Raw genomic sequence first — 19,172 nt, forward strand, 5'->3', positions numbered from 1 at the left:
AAGGAGCAGCTGCCCAAAAGTTTTATGCCACCCTCTGTCTACAGAGGATGGTGTTAGCCTGACTGCTGCATGTGTGCTAGAATTCACTCTAAACAGCCCACACTTGGCAGATTTTATGTTGATAACAGAATTGATTCAGTGGCTAAGATTCAAGGTTCTTTTACTTCTATGGGAATGAAATTCTGTCCTATAATTTAATACCTTCTAATTATAGGATACAGACAACTTTAAAATAAATCTTGATAAAGAAAAATATGCAAGTTATTTATTAAGTGTCTTTGTCTAGCCAGTTCTTTCAAATGTCACTGTAAACCAGAAATTTAATTTGTGTTAATAATAAAAGGTCATAAAAAGGAACAGTGCTTTCTACTGTGTAAGACACTCTCTGGGAAGTGGTATAGCTGGTCTGGCCAGCAGAATGTTAATCTGATTATTGTGAAAAGTGTAGAAATTTTTTAGCTGGCCAAGTAGTTTACTTTTTGAACTCTTAGGAGAAGACACCTGACTGTGTTTTTGCTTATATGCCAAATAGTCAGGGAGAGCTGAGGAAAGTTATCCATGCTGGTAAATTCCTTACATCATTTAAGTCATCATATATCAATCTGCTGATTGTTGCTCAGGGAGTGGAGGAGAAGGGACCCAAATATATGATGATTTGTGATAATTTGTTCAAGGCCAGGTTGGATGGGACTTTGAGGCCTGGTCTAGTGGGAAGTGTCCCTGCCCTTGGCAGGAAAGTGTAACTAGATGATCTTTAAGGTCTCTTCCAACGCAGACCTTTGTGTGATCATGTACTGCACACATTTCAGCAAATGTGACCACTTGACTTTGAGTGGGTGCTTTTCAAGGCTTTATCTAAGAGTTCCAAAGTGACATATGGTTAGTCCATGGTAACGAGATAAACCTATTTTTTGCCAACAGTTACAGGAGGTACTCTGGCACTGGAATGCATTGTTAGTGTTAGCTGGCTTAAGAACAAAGACCTACTGCTTATACAACTCTGACTTTTTAAATTAATGCTTTCCAAGATCAGGGTAACTTACGTTACTCACTACCTAGCTTTAAAATTAAATGATCATTAGTTGTTTGATCCTCTGATATGTCAAATGTCTTCTCTTTTTGGAGTACTGTATGTTCGTTATACTACTTGTATCCCGTTACCTCTTTACTTTCCTCTAACCACTCTTGAAACAGCTTCTCTTCACATCCACCTAAGATTTGGATATTGCATTCCTGTAAAGAATGAGACATCATTTTTCGTAATCCACTCCACCTACTCCCCACCTGTTCCATCTGTGTTGCTAAGGGATAGCATAAAGCTGTGCAAATGACTGACTTTAGGTTTGATCACAATTCCCTGAAAATAAAGACTAAATTGAAATGTCACACATTTGAACTTTAAAAATAAGATTCAAATAAATTTCTAAATCAGGTGTCATTTGTCATAAAATAGCTAAATTATTGTTAAGAAAAGTCAAGATAACAAAATTGGGGGAGTTGTTTAGCTCTGTTTGAAAAAAAGTTTTAAAAAATGTGGGAAAATTGATCTAGGAAAAAATGTATTTATCTTACCCAGTGTTTGCTTTCTCCTTTTTTTTTGTTAGAAGACTTTGGTTATTAGTGTTAGTCTGCTGTGGTATAATTGGCTTGCAATCCTTTCTCACAGTGGTAGTGGATGGGTAGGTTTTTAACACTAAAGTCTTCTTCTCACTGCTGTTGCATATTTTTGTTCAAATTCATACATGTTGTGGTAGTAAACTGTTGCAGGACAGGTTAGAATTAGTTGGGTGCAGTGTCATTTTCCCACTTTCAGTGCTGATGCAGTTTTTTTGACTCTCAAAACCTTGGCAGAGAGACTTACTTGTATAACTGCAGCATAAATTTATGCTTCAAATAGTGGGATTAAAACAAATGCTTACTTTTTATAGTTTACTTCAGAGACTTAGTTTTTATGTTTGTGCCCTTAATTGGAGCAGAGCTGGAGAAAATTGACAGCATTTTGGTGAAAATGGAAACTTTAGAGGGTTTGTGTGCATTAACAAATGGCTTTTGTATGGGAAGCATGATGCTGATGAGTCTAGTCCATTTTCACCACAGGGAGGATAACAAGGATTTGATTTGCCCTGTTTTTTTCTTTAGCAGCTGTGTGATAGCAGCCAACAGAAGAGTTGGGAATCGTTAAAAAAAGAGCTCAGTGTCTATGTGTGCTTGTATGCTTCAGGTAAAGGTGAAAGTGAGCTGAGGTCTCCCTGGACAAGCAGCCTAATGCCATAGGCTTACAGGCTTAAGATAAAAAGGGATCAAAGAGAAACTGGAATAGGGCAAAAGGGAGGAATGGGGAGATAGAATCTGTCCCCTATGAAGAAAAGCCAGGTAGATTGGTTCCTCTCTGGGAAACTTTTTGTAATGTAGGGCTCTATTGTCCAAAGCAACAAAAGCTTGTGCATTTTGTGTCAGGCTGAGCCCAAAATTTCTGCTGGGAAGTATGGCCCGAAACACAGGTTTTGTCAGTCATAATCTGGGATAATTCAAGTTGCATCTGCACTGAGCTGATTAAGACCTGTGGTTTTGTCATAAGAATGCAACCTTCTAAGAGCTGACCCATGATGTAATTTAAGCATATGAGCTCTAGATCCTGTGACTGATGGACCTGTTTGTGAAAATCATTTGGAGAATTTAAGGAAGATGAGCACCAATGTGGAGTGTGGCATTCTTAGTCCTATATTAAACCTCTTGTGTTAAATGTTCTGGTGGCTGGAATGTGAAGAACTCACATAACCTGTGCTGTTACCAGGTGGTCTCTGTTGTGGCAAGTGTGGTAAGAATTGTGCAAAATGGCTTTGTGTCCAAAATGCATTTGTATTGCCTTGAGTGTCTGTTGGGTACGTAACAAACTTGTTACTTAATAGGCTTCCTGTCTTGTCAGGTGTTCCAAATGCTGCAACAAATCTGTCACTGTTCTATCTGCTTTTGTTAGTGCTGGTTTTGTCTTTCAGGTGTTGCAGTGTGTGCGGGGTATAGGGGGTCTGCTATGTAGACAAAATACATGGGTAAAATAATTAATACGGTTTATAGCTAATTTGTACATGTCACAGGATGTCTGTGAACTTAATGTAAATAAAGCACCTTTGATACTTGAAGATCCTAATTCTGCATTAGTTCTTAGGCTATAAACTAGAAACCAGACTTATGGATTTTTCTTTTTGATTTTCAGTCAAAATGTAGATTCTTGCTTCTTTATGAAGCCTTCAACATAGCTACTTATCAAAGCTTGTTTAATTTTGCATGCCTCCCTTTGGTAAATATGAAGAATTTATGCCTACTTGTGACTTCTGGAAGGTTATAGCAGCATTGCTGTGTCTATATTCAGAGATATATTTGTGCATTTATCAGTTAGACATAATTGATGGTTGTCTTTCACAGGAGCATTTCTAAACTCAAGTGGCCTTGTAAGGAAAAAGGTTTTTAGAAATACATAATCAAGATGTTTATGCATTTTAATGTGTTTGTTCAACCATTTTTTTCAGCTATGGAGCTTGTACTCAAATTAATGCAAGTTACATGTGTCATTTATCTTTTTTTTTACAGTAGTTTTGTTTTGGAAGGCGTGTGTAGAGACTGTTGATGAATGAGGGACAGGATGTGATTGTTCATCTTGGTTTGCAGTTTCAGGTCTGTCCAAAAAGCTTGTGTGTTTCCACCCCTGGGCACCGAACGGATCTGTTCCAGCGCGACCCTCAGAATGTTCTGATTACAGATTTCTTCGGCAGCGTCAGGAAGGTGGAGATCACCACAGAGACGGTTTCCTTGGACCAGGACGTGGCTGGATTTGAAAGCAAGTAAGTAGTCATTATTTAGACTTGATTTGTATAGCTTTGTGCCACAAAAGCAAAGTAGTTGTGTAACTGCCAAGGAAAATGAACTCTTGATTTTCTATCATTTCTTACAAGGAATCAGGGAGTTAGTATGGAGCTCCTACTGGGATAAAGTTGTCAGCTGAAAACTTTGTTTAAAAGTACCCATTCCTTTCCTCACTCTTGTAAATAAATGCTGCTTAAGACCAAGGTGTGGATATCAACAACGAAAGTAGTTTAGAATTTTCTTTCTTCCTTGACATTTCTTCTTTAATGCTCAAATATTTTGTTACTGAAATTCCTGCTTATGGTAGTTTGCCCCCCCAGATAAGCTCTGGGTATAAGCCATCAGTTAGGTGTTTGATAACCATTAGCTTTCTATAAATCCTTTGTTTGAGTTCTTTGAATTCTCTGGCCTTTGGCATTATACTGTCCTGAGAATTTCTGTTCCTGAGATGCAGTGATTCATTTGATTGAAATTACTGGTGCAAGTTCATTGATTGAAGTTGTAACAGGGCTTCCGTTACTTTGTGGATGAAGAAAGAAGTATAAACTTCTTTGTATTTTTGGGATTGTGTTGCCACCTATTGGGAAGATGTAAAGGACGATGTGCTTGTTCTGTAGGGTTTATTTAAAACATTGTACTTCCGTTTCTGTTGTGTCTTTTGTGCTTGATGATACTGCCCTGTAGGAGGGGGAAACAAAGGATTGAAATCTTGTGCTATGTCAGGGTCTAAATACTTTTCAACACATAAATTTATGTAAATTCTTGTCTGCCTTGTTTACTGTTGCTCAAGCTAATGGATAGCAGTTTTATTTATTTTAAAGATAACAGTAACTCTGGTGCTTGTAATTATAAATACCCTACAAGGTTTAGCATATTTTGTGTTTTACCTTCATACTGTATGTATGTCAGGATCATATGCATTAGTACATACCATATATATCTAAAGCTAATTTTGTGATTCCTTAGTACAGAACAATACGTAGTGACACTAAATTTGTTTTTACACTGAAGAATAAAAAATGTCTTGGCAAGTAACAGACATTTTGCTAGTCAAAAACCATGAAAACTTACCTGTGTGGGTTTCTAATTTGTGGATAAATGGAAAGGAGAAGTAGATTTTGAAGGACTTTACCATTCTGAAACAGGAAATGAATGGCTGGAATTTTCAGCTTTTGTTTGTGTGTGTTAGTTTGGTGCCAGTAGTGGAGGGATTTTGGTGCCTGACACTACTGGACTGGACTCATGGAAGCATGTTGAGAAATGGACACTCATGCACAGCGAGAAATATTATCCTTATGAAATGTTCTGATATTTAATGAAATCTTATTATCATGGTATATATATTATATATATTATTATATATTATCATGGTAATTTCACTTAATTCTGTGAAATTGGAAGGGATGGGGGCATGCTGGTTTGATAGCTGAATAGTTCTCCTTTTTACAATTTTTTAAAGAAGTACTTAAGTTCTCAGTGTCTTGTTACATTTTGGAAAGAGTTTATAGACAATATGTTTTTAATGGAGGAGAAAGTTTGGAGATTGTGAAAAAAGTACTGAACAGTTGTATAGCTGTAATAGACAGTGATGTGGAGTGCTTAATAAATTCCTTAAACAGAATTCTGAGGTCAGTACTTGGCATGACAGCTCTGTTTAGCTACAACAAATTTAAGAATTACAGCTTGAAGTGAATTTATTAAATGAAAATGTTAATGCTTTTTAAAAATGCAGTTTTGGAGCATCTGATCTACAAGAACTAGTTACTCTGGTTTTTTTTTAAAGACTATTATGAACATTACACACATCTATTTCTGAGCATGTTGAGAAGGCAAAACACAAATTACATGATTTTTGAATGGGTACTACCACTGATTGTCCCAAATTAATGTAAGAATGATGCCTGAATGAAAGAATATTCTTAACCTTCTTAGTATCAGTTAAACCATTCTGTGCCTTTTGGGAATGTGATGACTGTTGCCACTCTCAAGTAAAACAGGGAAAGATGAGGCTATCACAGCCTGGTTTATTCTTTTTTGTTTCATTGAGAGAGAACTAAACCAAGCTTATTGAAAGTGAAATAAACCTTCCAAATTAGTTATGACTAACCTTTTTCATGCCCAACATTGTTTTAAAAGCCCTGATGAAGCAGAAGAAAGTAGTAAGAATTGAACTTGAGTCTTTAAGAGTTTATAAGAAGTATTTACCAAGAAGTATCTGGTAGATCACAAGTATATGCTACTAGTACATTAAAATTTGTATTGGTTACTGAGTGTGAAGATGTTATTGGTTTAATATTTGATGAAGTCTCGTGGCTTCATTCCTGTATGAGTCATGTCCTCTGTTTAGCCTTCCCTCAACGTTAGCTTGATACCTTTATTCTTCTCCTTTTACATCCTGGTGGCAGTAGAATGTTACAGAATGTTTGTGTTACAGAGCATAACCAGAAAATGAAATCCAAACCTCAACTCTGACACAGTCCTAAGTAGTCTGAGTTAGATCTGATTTGTTTGTTCCAAAGCTGCAGGTGTCACACGTGCAGATAAGGACATTAAAAGCCAAATGAACAAAAGAGGTGAACCACTGATTACACAGATTATGGATAAAGAAGATGCTGTCATGTGAGGCATGAGCGTGTATCAGGATTGTACTGCTGGCAGACTGTTCAAGTTCTCATCTTGCCCACTGCTGTGACTTTGCCAAATCTTTTCAATAGAAGTTTGTTCTTTTGTTGCACAATTGCTTAGCAATTACTTGGTTGTACAGATCTGCTCACAAGCCCAGCGTGAGCCATAGCTGTGCAACCAGATCAGAACTGGCAGCTTCACGTGGAGCTCATGCCGAGACATTTGACAAGTGAGGCCTTTGAAGTTTCCTCTGGCTTGGGCTGAGACTCATACAGAGAACAACTACTAATTAACCAAGAGAAGAGGCTTTCTTTCTATCCACGTAGTGGTAGGTGAATATTTGCGAGTAAAAGCTTTAAAAAATAAAGAGAAGATTCCTCTGCTATTTCCTTTCTTCATAGCAGTTTCAGTCTAAGCTGTATTCACTTCAAAGGGCTTGCAGCTGCCTCAGTCCTGACTGGATCTGTAGCCGCCAATTTTAGCAGAAAATCTGACAGTCTAGGGGTTCTGAGGCTTCTGATGGTTATGTTTTGTCTAAACCCCCATGGAAGTGCAAAAAGTCAACATTAAGGAGTAGAAGAAGTCCTGCATCTTTGGAGGAGGAGCCTTGCAGGGTTTAGAACATGTAATAAATTAGGAGTGTGTCTCTTAAACTTGGATTGTAACTCTACAGCTAGCTGGAACACTTTCTCCTTTTCACTTCTTGTCATGAGGAAAAGATCTGTATCAGCAGAAAGTGTTGGTAAAAATTAGGATGAATATTTCCCTTGAGGGTTGTAAGAAGTGAATTAAAGGCAGGCAGCATCATATAAAACCATCCTAGTTTCATTGCTGTTGAGAATTAGGCTTTGTATTTAATACTTCTGTTATGAAGAATTGTGATACTACTGGCAGTGACTATTTTCCTAAAAATAAATAAATTGGCCACTTGTGTTAGCCTGTAACACAAGCATTCTTCCTAATTATGAGTAATTGGTTCATTTGCAGAATATTACTAGCTAATGTTCTCTCAGTCTATTTTGTGTGTGTGTTGGTGTCTCTTTCGTGTCCTTTCTTCTTTTCCACCAGCTATTTTCAATTTGATGTGCTTAAGAATTAAAGGTGCTCTTGTGTGGTCCTGAAGCCTTGGGGGATCCAGTTTATGAACCAATAGGTGATTTGTTTGTTCGGCAAGTAGATGCTGTTCAGCTCAGTGGGCTTTCCTTAGAGAGTGTCGGGGTTTGTTGCGAGATCCCCGTTCAGTCTGTACCAGGTGCCACAAATGTGTAGTTATTTCAAGTTTCATAAGTCACTTCTAGGACTAATTCTGCCGGCTCACGTCGCCGGGCAGCCTGGCGGTTCCTTGGCTTGGCAGGAGCGGCGGCGGCGCTGGCGGCTGTCCCGCGCTCCGCGGCTCGGGCCCCGCGGCCGCTCCCGGCCGGCGCCGGCAGGTGGCGCCATGGCGCCGGAGCGGGAGCGCCGCGGGCGGGGCCGGGACCGGCGCGGGGCCCCCTCTGCGGGATCCCCTCGGAATCAGGGGGACGTGGAACTTGGGCCTTGTTCGGTGGAAATCTGACGGGATAATGGGAGGTCATCTTACTTTCCACTTTTCCTCCTGGGCAGCAACCTGGTAGAGATGTAACGTGTTTCAGAGTAATGTAAAAATAGAAAAAGAACTCAGAAATCAGCAGGTCTCTACTCATCAGAATTGAATTTTCAGTGGGATTAAGAAGCTGTTAATTCTAGGTGGCATTGTTCTTCTACAAACATCTTCAGATGGGTTTCCTAATTCTTTTCATGAAGAGCACTAGTCAGTTACACACATACTGTATTTTCCTCTAATGTCTTACAAATTTATTCTGTTTTAATGGTAAGTTTGGCTACAATTTTGTAAATTCTGTAATCCATGTGATTTTTAATAGCTACATTTAATTAAAGAAGATAAGTGAACCAATACTTGCTGTTAAATACCACTGCTGTATTTCCTAAACTATTTAGTAAATATATTTCGGTTTTCTTTGCTTGCATAAAGATAGGTCAATGTATACATAGGCATATATACATACACTCCTATACCTGCTAGTGTAGAAGAACTTTTCAAGGTAATACAACTGAAATTACTATGAAGGCTACAGAAGGAAAAATTATATAGGAGGGAACAATTTCACTAGTATAATGTCAGTATAAAATAAATAAGGATGACTGTCAATATCTAAAGGAACAGCAGGTATAAATTGTGTTGGGAAGACTTTAAATACACTAAAGTGCTATGTTTGATAATTACAGTCCCTATTTAGCAAGGTATTTTTAAAAGCAGCTTTGAACAATATATTTTTTGTTCCTTTGGAAAGATTTTTGACCATGCATTTTGACAGATTTTGGCGTTTTTTTGGTAATTTAAAAAAAAAAAAAGTTTTGTTTCAAAACTTTAGCTCTTGACTGAGATTTTCTTTGCTGATTTTTTCCCCCCTCTTCCTTCAAATTTTTGTGCAGCATCCTGCATTTTTTCTGAGAAAACTTCAACTGTTGGTTGAACCAGGTTGTGCTTCTATCTTTTCACGTTTTCAGTACAAAACTGCTTTGTTGAACTTATATATAGTTTGTTATTTCTATGTATAATTTTTATAGGCATTGGCAGCAAAGAAACCTCTTGGTCTGTAGAGGTACTATGGAGCACAGGCAAGTCAATGGCAATATTTTATTGAATTCAGCTTTTGAATCAAGTACAGAACTTTTACATTCTTCATAAGTACTTAGATATGCCAGTTGACTTGGGCACATATAGTGTAGGCAGTGGCCAGGTAATGTCTAAAATTGTTGCATGGCAGATAAAGTGGGAGCTCTTAAGTATATCTAGTATATTTTAACATCATCTGCATAGCTTGAGAATATCCAAGTATCACAGGATATTCCATTTCGGGTTTTTATCTTTTTCCGTTATACATTTCTTTTTACACCTTTCCTATGTAACATTCTTACGTTGATTCATTATTTCTTCTTCATCTCTTCTCCCTGTGTGATCTTTACCTGCTATTATTTTTGCAGTTGAGCAGGCTGCTTTATAATTGCAGTCTCCTGAAGTGCTTGTTATTCTTTCTAGTGCTATTTATATGGAGGTCCTGGCTTGATCTTCTTGCTTTGCTGCACAGGTGCTAAATAAAAATTAATGTCTGTTCCTGGAGGTACTTCTGTAGCTGTGTACTCTGTTTCTGCTGAAGAAGACCTTGACAACAGCTGTAGTATTTGGTATAAGTCTGACCAGGAAATATTTTCATGTAATTTTAGCATGTTTTCAGCACAGTGAGATAACATGTGAGTTTCAATAAAACTATTACTATTATCTGCTTCCTGTCAGAAGTACCAGCACTGCTGTTGATGTTTGTTAGGATACTCTCCTTGTGTGATTTCTAGCAGAGTGAAAAAACTGGGGGTGAAAAGAAACAGGTGTCTGGAAGCAGTGATTGTGGGACACTTAGGTCTTTGGAATTTAGTGGCCAAGCTCACACTGGCATTCTTTATGCCCTAGAAGTTAATCTGGGCACATAATTATTACATTTCCAAGGCTCAAGCAACATTACTGCTTTTTAAAAAATATGGTGTTAATGCTTTCAGTCTTTGCCTGTTTCCATACTATGAAAAAGCTTACACTTGATTTTTTTGAGCGCCTGAGGGGTGACCTTCTGGATGCTCAGAAATCTCTGCCTCTGAAAATTTGTGTCTTGCCCAAAGCTGTGGCAGGAAGGGTGCAGTCTGCCTTCACAACATATTTATATAATGATGGTTAAAAGACCATAAACTGTTCTCAGTTTACATCTTCCAGCCCTCCCAATAGGAGGGACCTTTCCTAAGTCAAGTGTTTGGTGGACCAAAGCTTGCATCATAGAGCTATTACATTTATTACTTAAATACAAGTCCCTGAAGCCCTGTTGTTGGTTTTGGTGAGCTGCATGATGGTCTGGAAGATTGAGATGTGTCCCTGCACTGCTTCTTTCTGAAGGCTCTACTACACTCAGAGAAGTTAGGCTGCACAGTGGGCATACTGAGAGACCTAGTTCTTTAGCAAAGAAGTGAAATGTAAGTTGTGAAAGAAGAGCTGAACTCGAAAAAGAAGCATTGCATTATTGCCAGGCATCTCTTTTCTTTCCAGCTAGCTCTTTGAATAGACCAGTGCGAATTTCTGATATCAGGGGAGCAAGGAAGTCACAATTGCATCAAAGGATGGAAAGAAAACTAGAGGTGATTACAAAAGGCGATTCTGATCACATAAAGCACTGGATTTAGAGATGGCTTGCTGAGCACTATTTAATATTACTGTATAAAATGAGATTGTTTTATGTGTTTGGTCAAGAGTATCAGAAATCTATAGAAACAGATGCTGAATACATCTACCAAAGTGCCCAAGCTACTGCTAAGATCATTTTATAAAATTTGTAGGACAGCAAAATATTATATCTGTGGTGAGATTGATCTTTCAGGAAAAGATAGTAATACTGCAAACAAAAAATTTAGTGCAAAATGGGATTTATTCAGCATTTTTGCAGGCAGAAGACTGATTGCATGATGGGTTTGTTATTGCTAAATACCAGGAGAAACAAACAAGAAGTAATGAAGCACAATGAAGTGTTTTCTATCCCCTGAAGTGGAAAAAGGAAAAAAAAATGGATGAAAGCAGGATATATAGGGAGCTGGAGGAATACCTGTTCAAGGGTTGGATATGTCATATCTTTTGAATCCTAGTAAACTTAATTCAGCTGGTTCCAGTTTACTATTTGGAAATTCCTGGGGTGGCAACTGTGGATGTTCAGGTTTTACAGAATGGTGACAGCCCATCTCTGTTCTGCCAGTTAAATTGGGCACAAGTTTGCATGATATTGAAAAAGAACTGAAATGGTTGAAAACGCCTTACTCATCTGCCTAGACATCTGATCTCATTTGAATATAAAGACAGACAGGATTTCTCTTTCACAAAATGAACTGGAAGTTGCTACTCTGCGTATAAGTGTAGAAATGTGTTCATATTCTGTATTGTAGCACCAGAATTTATTGCAAACTGAAATTACTATTTTTTTATGTAACTAAAATATATTTATGTTTCTTATGGATGCGGGAATGGTTCAAAACAGTAGACTTCCAACATATATAAATTGAAACCACCAGATTATTTAGGGAATTCACCTTTCACTTTGTGCATACTACATAAAATTAGTGAGAGCACAGCATTACTTGAACAGCATTTTGGTGACAGGCAGGAATGAGAATTTAGAAGCAAGTTTGGGGAGGGAGAATGTGTCTTTTCCCACCCCAGCCAAGTATTGAGACATTAGTAGTTCAGTCCAATAGTTCCCAAGAGAAGGCAAGGCCACAGTGGAGGCTAGAATCTCCCCTTTCCTGTAGGGAAGGGAGGAATAATTGTTGAGCACTGGTATCCACAGTTGCTTTAGCATAAAGTCCTTAAATTATGTGATAGCCATTTCAAATGTCTCTTCCTACTGGTTAAAAAAGTTGCTGAAGTGTAGCTGATGTACCAGTTTATTCCTCTACTAAGGGAATAGTTTATCAGAAACTGAAACAATTAAAAATGTTACACCTTCTTCCTGCCTTCTGTTGTTGTATTTTTAATTTTACAGTGGTATTTTCTGTATAATTCTCTGTGTAATTGCTATGTGAAAAACATACAAAAAGTCAATTCTGAAGGGACCAGATGCAGAGGAAGAAACTGAATAATACTGGCAATGTATTGGTATAATTTTAGACACTGATTGAAGGATAAGGAAAAGCTCTGCTTAATCTTTCAGGTTAATCTTCAACAGATGATAATCTTTAAATTGATGTTATGTTTTCACTCTTTATGTTTCTTACTGCAATATTTTTTTAAATGTTCATTAGATTGTTGGTTTTTCAGCAATGAGTGATAAATGACAGACTTTTGGATTCATACAGCTTCAGAATGTATGGAGGAGTACTTTGTAGAAGTGAGTTGCCTCTTGTACTTTGCAAAACGTTTGAATTCACATTTAATATGAGGAATCTGAGTACCCCCGTGTGCTAGTTTGAAAACAAACCAGTGAGAGGCACCAAGTCAGAATAACAATTTAATGGAAATTAAAGAAAAGGAAAAGAAAGTAAAAGAAAATACTGACAGAGTCAAGATACAACCTGATTCCCTATTAGGCAGGGTAGTGGTAGCAGTCTGGTGGAATGGTGGCTGCAATCCTCTGAAGTGGTGATCCTGTAGTAGAAGGGGTCTGCTCTTCCTCAGAAAATCCAGCGGTGGCTGTGTAGCTCCTGTCCTCTGGAAATCCAGTGGAGTCCCCCCTTTGGTACTCAGAGTCCCAGTTATATCCACGATGGGATGCTTGGTTCCTCCCTCTGGGTGGAGCATCTCACAATGGGGTAATGAGTCATGAGGCCAAGTGTTGATTAGGCTCGTTAACAGAAGATAGTCCAGAGGGAGTTATCTGGGAGTCATGCAGCAGGACAATGATGGGCCATTAACAGCAAGATAGTCTGGGGGGAGGAGGTAAGGAAACACTGCCCCACCTGATTTCAACAGCTCATGAGGATGGTAATAGAATACCCCTCAACCCAGGACACCCCGTCAAGTTTACCATTACAGAACGTGGGTTTGCTGTCCTGGGACACTGAATGCTCTTAAGCCAAAGCTGGGTGCATTTATCCTGCCTAGGAAAGCCAAAGTGGCTGTCAGAGTATGCTACTGAAATGCACCTCCCAAATGCCGGAGCTGCACCGTAGCTGTTCCCAGGCGCTCTGGGAGCCCGTTCCACTTGCCCTCCGCTGGCGTGGCAGATCTGCTGGGAGGGGGAACTGCGAGGAGAGAGCAGATGTCTGTGTGCTCCTCACCGAGGGCACTGCGGCACGGAGGGGCAGAGTTAATCTGTGCCCAGGGCTGTGGTGTCCTGCTGAACGGCACCGTTTGCCTTGCAGTGTGCTCAGACCCCATCTGGGCTCTCAGAGGGACAGGAGGCTGGGGCTGCTTGGTGCCAATATGTTTTCCCTGTGGCTGCCTTCCTGGAGCTGCAGTCCAGGACCACTGTTCTGCTGGCAGAAGCTTCCCAAAACTGGGGCCAAATCTGGCTTGCAGATTATCCATCTGAATTTCCTCCCAAGCAGCACAGTGCTCTGAAGGATAGCAATGGTTAGATCTTCTATGCAATCAGAAACACTACCTAAGTGTAAACTGTGTGAAAGGAGGAGATGAGAGTATGTTTTTCCTCTAGTTCCACAGTAGTTATTTAAATGTGACAGGTGGGGTAGTGCAGACGATATTATAGTTGTATTAAAATAATTTGAGTGAGATAAAAACCAGAAAGGGTTACTTATATTCCTAGATGATTCCTGATCATGTGTTACCTGCAAGTGAGACATGTTACCACAGACATGCTCTAGAATTTCAGTAATATTTTTGTGTTTGAAATACTAGGACAAAAGTAACACCTCTAAATAGCTAGCAATTTATAACTCTTTTTAGTTTGGGAGAATATAGTGAACCCTGTAGTTACTCTTAGGTTTATCTCAATTTAACTGTAACATAATATTTAAGCTTCATAGTTCCCCACTGGCTAGTATTTTTTTTCTGTTGGTTATTTAAGAGTCTGAACCATGACTCCCTGCTAGAATAAAATAGGAATGAAGACTTCTTGCTGTAGGTCTAAATTTTAACTGGGGAATTGGAGCAGAACAGCCACTAGGTGAAACTGCTCTAAATCTGAGCCATAGAGGACATAACCTCTGTTTCTTCCTCAGCTGTCAAATAGAGTGCCCTAGTTCCTTTTTCCTTTGTGTGTGGTTCCCCTCTGATATAGTTTTTACTAACAGGTACTTTATTACAAAACATTCTGAGCTGACTTCTATCTTATTAGATGCTTAGAAGCTTTTACAAATGTCTCCATAAAAATATATGGCATATCTGTAAAATGGATAAATCTACACTCTGCTGTAATGTTTTAAAACTGGAAACGGTGTGTGCACACAAAAAATGTGGTTAGATAGAAAATTGTCCTTAAATCAGAATATTTCTATGTGGTTTGCAAATCTAATGACACTACTGAAAAATATTAGACTATTTATTAATCTGTGCGTTTATAAAGTAATTTAGGAAGGACAAGAGAAAGTATTAGGTAGCTGTGGCAGGAAGACTTCTCGTGCCATAGATTCAAAGATGGTTTACATCAGTGTCACTCTAAATATTTTATAGTAATAATCACTGTATTTATGTGATGTGTCTGTTCAGTTACTAACAAGTAGCTATGTCATGAAAACAGCTTCTCCAGTTGTCCTCCTTGGGGATGCTTCCAGCAACACTGGAAGCTGTGGAAAGGTCATGGAGGAGGACACACTTCCAGTTGGTGGTGGAGTGGGGGAGAAAAAAATGTAGGTTTTTTATGTAGCTGTACATATGCTGGAAACAGATTCCATTCAGGTCACAAAATTCTTATTATATTGCACTATTGAGGTTTTGCACAAACATAATTATTTCTTTAACACTATGGGAGAGTATGCATGAGTCATTTGGGAATTCTGTGCCATATTATGACTGTTCTTAAGTTCAGATAATAGTAAATATAAAACATATAAAATTACAGTGCAGTTCTTAAAAGATTATCATTATCACTGCATTGAATTTTGTGTACATTTATGTGAGTTTTATGGATGAAAATAATAGATGCAAGAGATGTCTTAAGAATAATAGTGATTAGTAGTTTGAGGTGGTATTTATTTATGGTAGTACATCACCCAGGAGGTACTCAGTTGAGTTTTCAGATAGCCTAGGTAATTGTCTCTTACTGGTTTCTAACTGTTTTATTCTGCTTTCTCTGGATGTAAAATGAAGGCCTTTAGAAGATACATCGAGACTAGAAAGAAAAAGTGGGGGGAGGGGAAGCTCATTTTATGTCTTGGTAATTATATCATAAAATGCAGCTATGGAAGAGCCCTAATTGCTATGTGACTGTTGCCTGTATCTTGCTGTGAGCATAAGAGGAAGCTGTAGAATTTGTGGCTGATACAGATATCATTAGAAAGAAGATCCCACCTACTGAGGAAATCTAACCATCTTTAACGTGCCAAATGAATATGCAACCTGAACACGGTAACAAACTGAAGTCTCACTAAAACTAGGGTAATGCAAATTGAAATAGGGAATAATTAATGTATTAATGCATTTTATGCCTACTGTGCTCATCTAGTAATCAGATTATTTTGTTAAATGTAATCAGAATTGTAAAAAGAATAATTATATAATAAAGCTAACTTCACCAGAAATTGGAAGAGAAACAAAAATTGCTGAAATGAAGTGATGGAAATTGTAGATTATTTATTTTCACCTGTCCTTGTGAAATAGAAGAGTAATTTTTAGGTATGCTAAATAGAAAAATAGAATTGGAAAAAGTTAATAGGAGAGGAGGGAATCAGGAAATCAATATAATCAGAAATAACAGCAATATACATGTTAGTCATCTACTCAAGTCAAAAAACATAATGCGCTTCTGATTATAAAACCTGAAATTAAGGCAAATTTCCGTAACTGTAATAAAAGACAAAAAGATGAATTATTACTGTTGAGGCAAATGGATATTGAATGCAAACCATCCCCAGAGAAAATAATACAAAATCATTTTCGGAGTTGAATTCTATGAAACAGTAATTTCCTTAGCTTGTAAAGCCTCTCTCTTTTTGCTCATGTTTTTGGTATTGCTTAAGAAAATTACACCATTAAAGGTGAATTTATTTTAGCAAGGGTTATTTCAGTAGCCTACTCTGCTGAACTGAACCAAACTGTTTCCAATACGGCCCTGCCTGTAAACATTACAAAGTCAGGGGCCAGGTTCAGGTAATAATCTTGGAGGAAAATTTCAGTCCAGCAACGCTACTTTTGGACCTTGTTTAGTGAATGAAGTAGTTAATCTCTTTCTTGCTTAAAGTTTGGTGTGGATTTATTTTTTTGAATGTTCAGTCCTGTATGTTCATTTAATTTTGTGTCATTTAATCAGCTCAGTCTGATTGAATGGGTGTGTGTATTACTTTTGGTGAGTAAGGTGGTAAGTCCTCCTGAGAGGTTCTTCCTGTCTAGAGCAGAAAAAGATAACCTTGTCCTGTAGAAAATATCAAGAGTGCATCTCCTTTGCATTAATACAAGGAGAAGCAAAACTTTAAGACCAAATCCACATTGAAAATTTCAGCCCTAAACTTAAATACTCTTGGAAAAATAGATTTAAACTAGAATCTTAGGGAAAAGTGTTTGGAAATGGCTCAAACCTTTGCATATACATCATCTGTTTGTTGGCATATGCAGTTTGTTCCCTGTAGGTTATAGATCAACTTGGTAAGACTGTGTGTTGATCTTAAGAAATACTGTATTCAAGTGGCCAGAAGTATGTTTTTCTTGTGGCAGGGATATTTGGACCGATGTTAATCTGTAGTGGAAATGCAGTAAATAACACAGTTCTCATTTAGTTTAGTTGTGTCCTGCTTAGTCTGTGTGAAACAGCAGTGATTACTTGTCTTTTGAAAAGTTTCCACACAAGGTCTTCTATTCCTCAAGCACTGCTGATTTTAAAAATCAGTTTTATCTTTTACCTGAATAATATGCAGATAAAAAGGAAGAAAGAAATATACTCAGACATTTAAAAACAAACAAACCAACCCCCTAAAACCTCCCACTTTAATTGCTAGTTTTCAGAATTTAGCAAAACTTACCATCTTTTCATTTGCTATTGTGAAATACAAGGATTCTCAACTGGTACAGTATCCAGCACCTTAGTCAAAGAACTATTGTTATAGAGCAGATAAGATTAAAAAAAAGTCATTGGGTTTCATGAAAACCTGCATGAACATTGAGGGGGAAAAAAGCCAGAGTTACCATAGCAACCACCAGTGCTTTAGAAAATAGCTGAGTAAAAAGAGCAGAAATGTAACAGAAAATGTGAGGGCCATTTCGTAAAGCATTAAAAATAAAAATGAAATTTAAGGCAAATATGATTACTGCTCAGCTTTTATCTTAGAAATCCCCGATAAGCGGCAGCTTGTCTTTGTTTAAAAACAGGACCACTGTTGATAAAGTTTTAGTGTTTAGTCCCCATTAGACCCTATGAAGGAGATACTTTTGTGAATTTGGTTAAAAATAATTGGAAGTTTTATGAGTTATTGTTTGTTTGGGTTTTTTTCTTACCTTTTTTTTCCTCTGCTAATGATTTTCTGAACAACTGCAGTCTTAATCTATGTAGTAGATTGGGCTCTGAAAATGTCCTTTATGATATAAGCATGACTAAAGTCCTACTAATAAATGTGGTCCCACAGTGGCACTACTATGAGTTCTTCATGGGGTCAACTGACCACATAGCACTGCCCTTCAGGACAGGAGTGGCAAAGGCCGCTTTAAAATTCTTGGACATAAAAATTTCAGGAAAGAACATTGATAAGTTTAGGGGTGTGAGTTGCCCATTCATAGCACCTTTACATAAAATAACAGGTACAGTCTGTTGCCTGTGCCTTTGTATCTGAACCTATATTCTGATATCAGTGGTTAGCTTAAAGGCTGAGCTTTGATACTTCTTTTGTCTTTTTTTTCTTTCTGAATGGAGTCAGCATTCTGCAGTGCATTGGTATTGGGTAACAAGCCTGGTGTTTGCCTATATATTGCTTCATAGTTGAGCAGGATTAGATTTTATGTGGGTGAGCATCAAATGTACATGGGATAAAAATGCAAGCATCGTTTCTTTCCTACTTCCTATGTGGCTGTTGTCTTAAATTTGATCTTAGTCCTCACAGAGCAAAATGGCCCATGTTGGAACCTTAACCAAGTAAGAAAACTATGAAAAAAACCACTTGAATATTCTGTTTTGAAAAAATGCTTCCTATGAGGGTTGAAACAATCTAAAAGTTTGAGTACGAAAATGGAAACAGCAAACACTTTATCCTTTCTTTATAATGCAGTCTGATTCAATTCTTGCCTTGTCTTCAAACGACTGTGTTGTTGTGTGCTTGGCTGCAGCAGTTATCCTCTCCCATTGTTAGATGATTTTGTGTGTAGTAGTAGATGGTACTTAACTGTCCTAGACAGAGCTGTAGCCTGGGGCTTTGCGTGCATGTCAGAGCAGTTGTTACTAGCATCTGTTTCTTTTGGAAAAAAAGGCATCATTTTTGAGCAAACAGATTTTGCTTATTTTATAAACCACTGTGAAACAAAAATATTTTCCTCTCCTCTAGTCTCATATGGAAGTTTATAGAAGGGTAAAAAGTCTTGCATCATTCCCCAAAGTCTTCCTGTGCATCCAAATGAAACATTTGTGATGAGTTCTGTATTGTAAAATGAGTACAGCATTTTTTCTGCTCTGCTATTGTCAGAGTTACAAATACACATCCGTATGGAAGTGAGAACTGAAGCTGATTAGGTTGAAATCATGAAATAATGAATTTTGTAAGAAAGAAAGGTGGTGTGAATTTCTGTAAATGCGTATGGTCCCATCTCTGCAAAATTCACATGGAAGACCTAGAAACACTTTGGCACTGATCTCTTGTTTAATTGCCTCATCTAAAAACATTCTGTAGTGCCTCTGTATAGCATGACTTCTGCTTCAGATCAAATGCAACAGACTTCTTACTCTAGTAGGTGAGTTCCTCCCTAGGAATAACTAGGAAAAGAATGTATTCTGGATATGATCAGTTTAGTGTTTCAGTACGACCCTTAA

At 37.9% G+C, this 19,172-nt stretch overlaps 1 protein-coding gene across 1 annotated transcript in view; it reads left to right on the forward strand.

Annotated features, from left to right (window-relative positions):
• PIGK (phosphatidylinositol glycan anchor biosynthesis class K) overlaps positions 1-19,172 on the forward strand; it is a 64,583-nt gene that overhangs the window by 9,850 nt on the left and 35,561 nt on the right. The window contains exon 9 of the mRNA XM_069023117.1: positions 3,667-3,839. Coding sequence (XP_068879218.1) covers positions 3,667-3,839 — 173 coding nt within the window. The remainder of the gene's footprint in view (positions 1-3,666; positions 3,840-19,172) is intronic.

The sequence above is a fragment of the Aphelocoma coerulescens genome, chromosome 8, assembly GCF_041296385.1.
Source record: "Aphelocoma coerulescens isolate FSJ_1873_10779 chromosome 8, UR_Acoe_1.0, whole genome shotgun sequence".
NCBI classification, from domain to species: domain Eukaryota; kingdom Metazoa; phylum Chordata; class Aves; order Passeriformes; family Corvidae; genus Aphelocoma; species Aphelocoma coerulescens.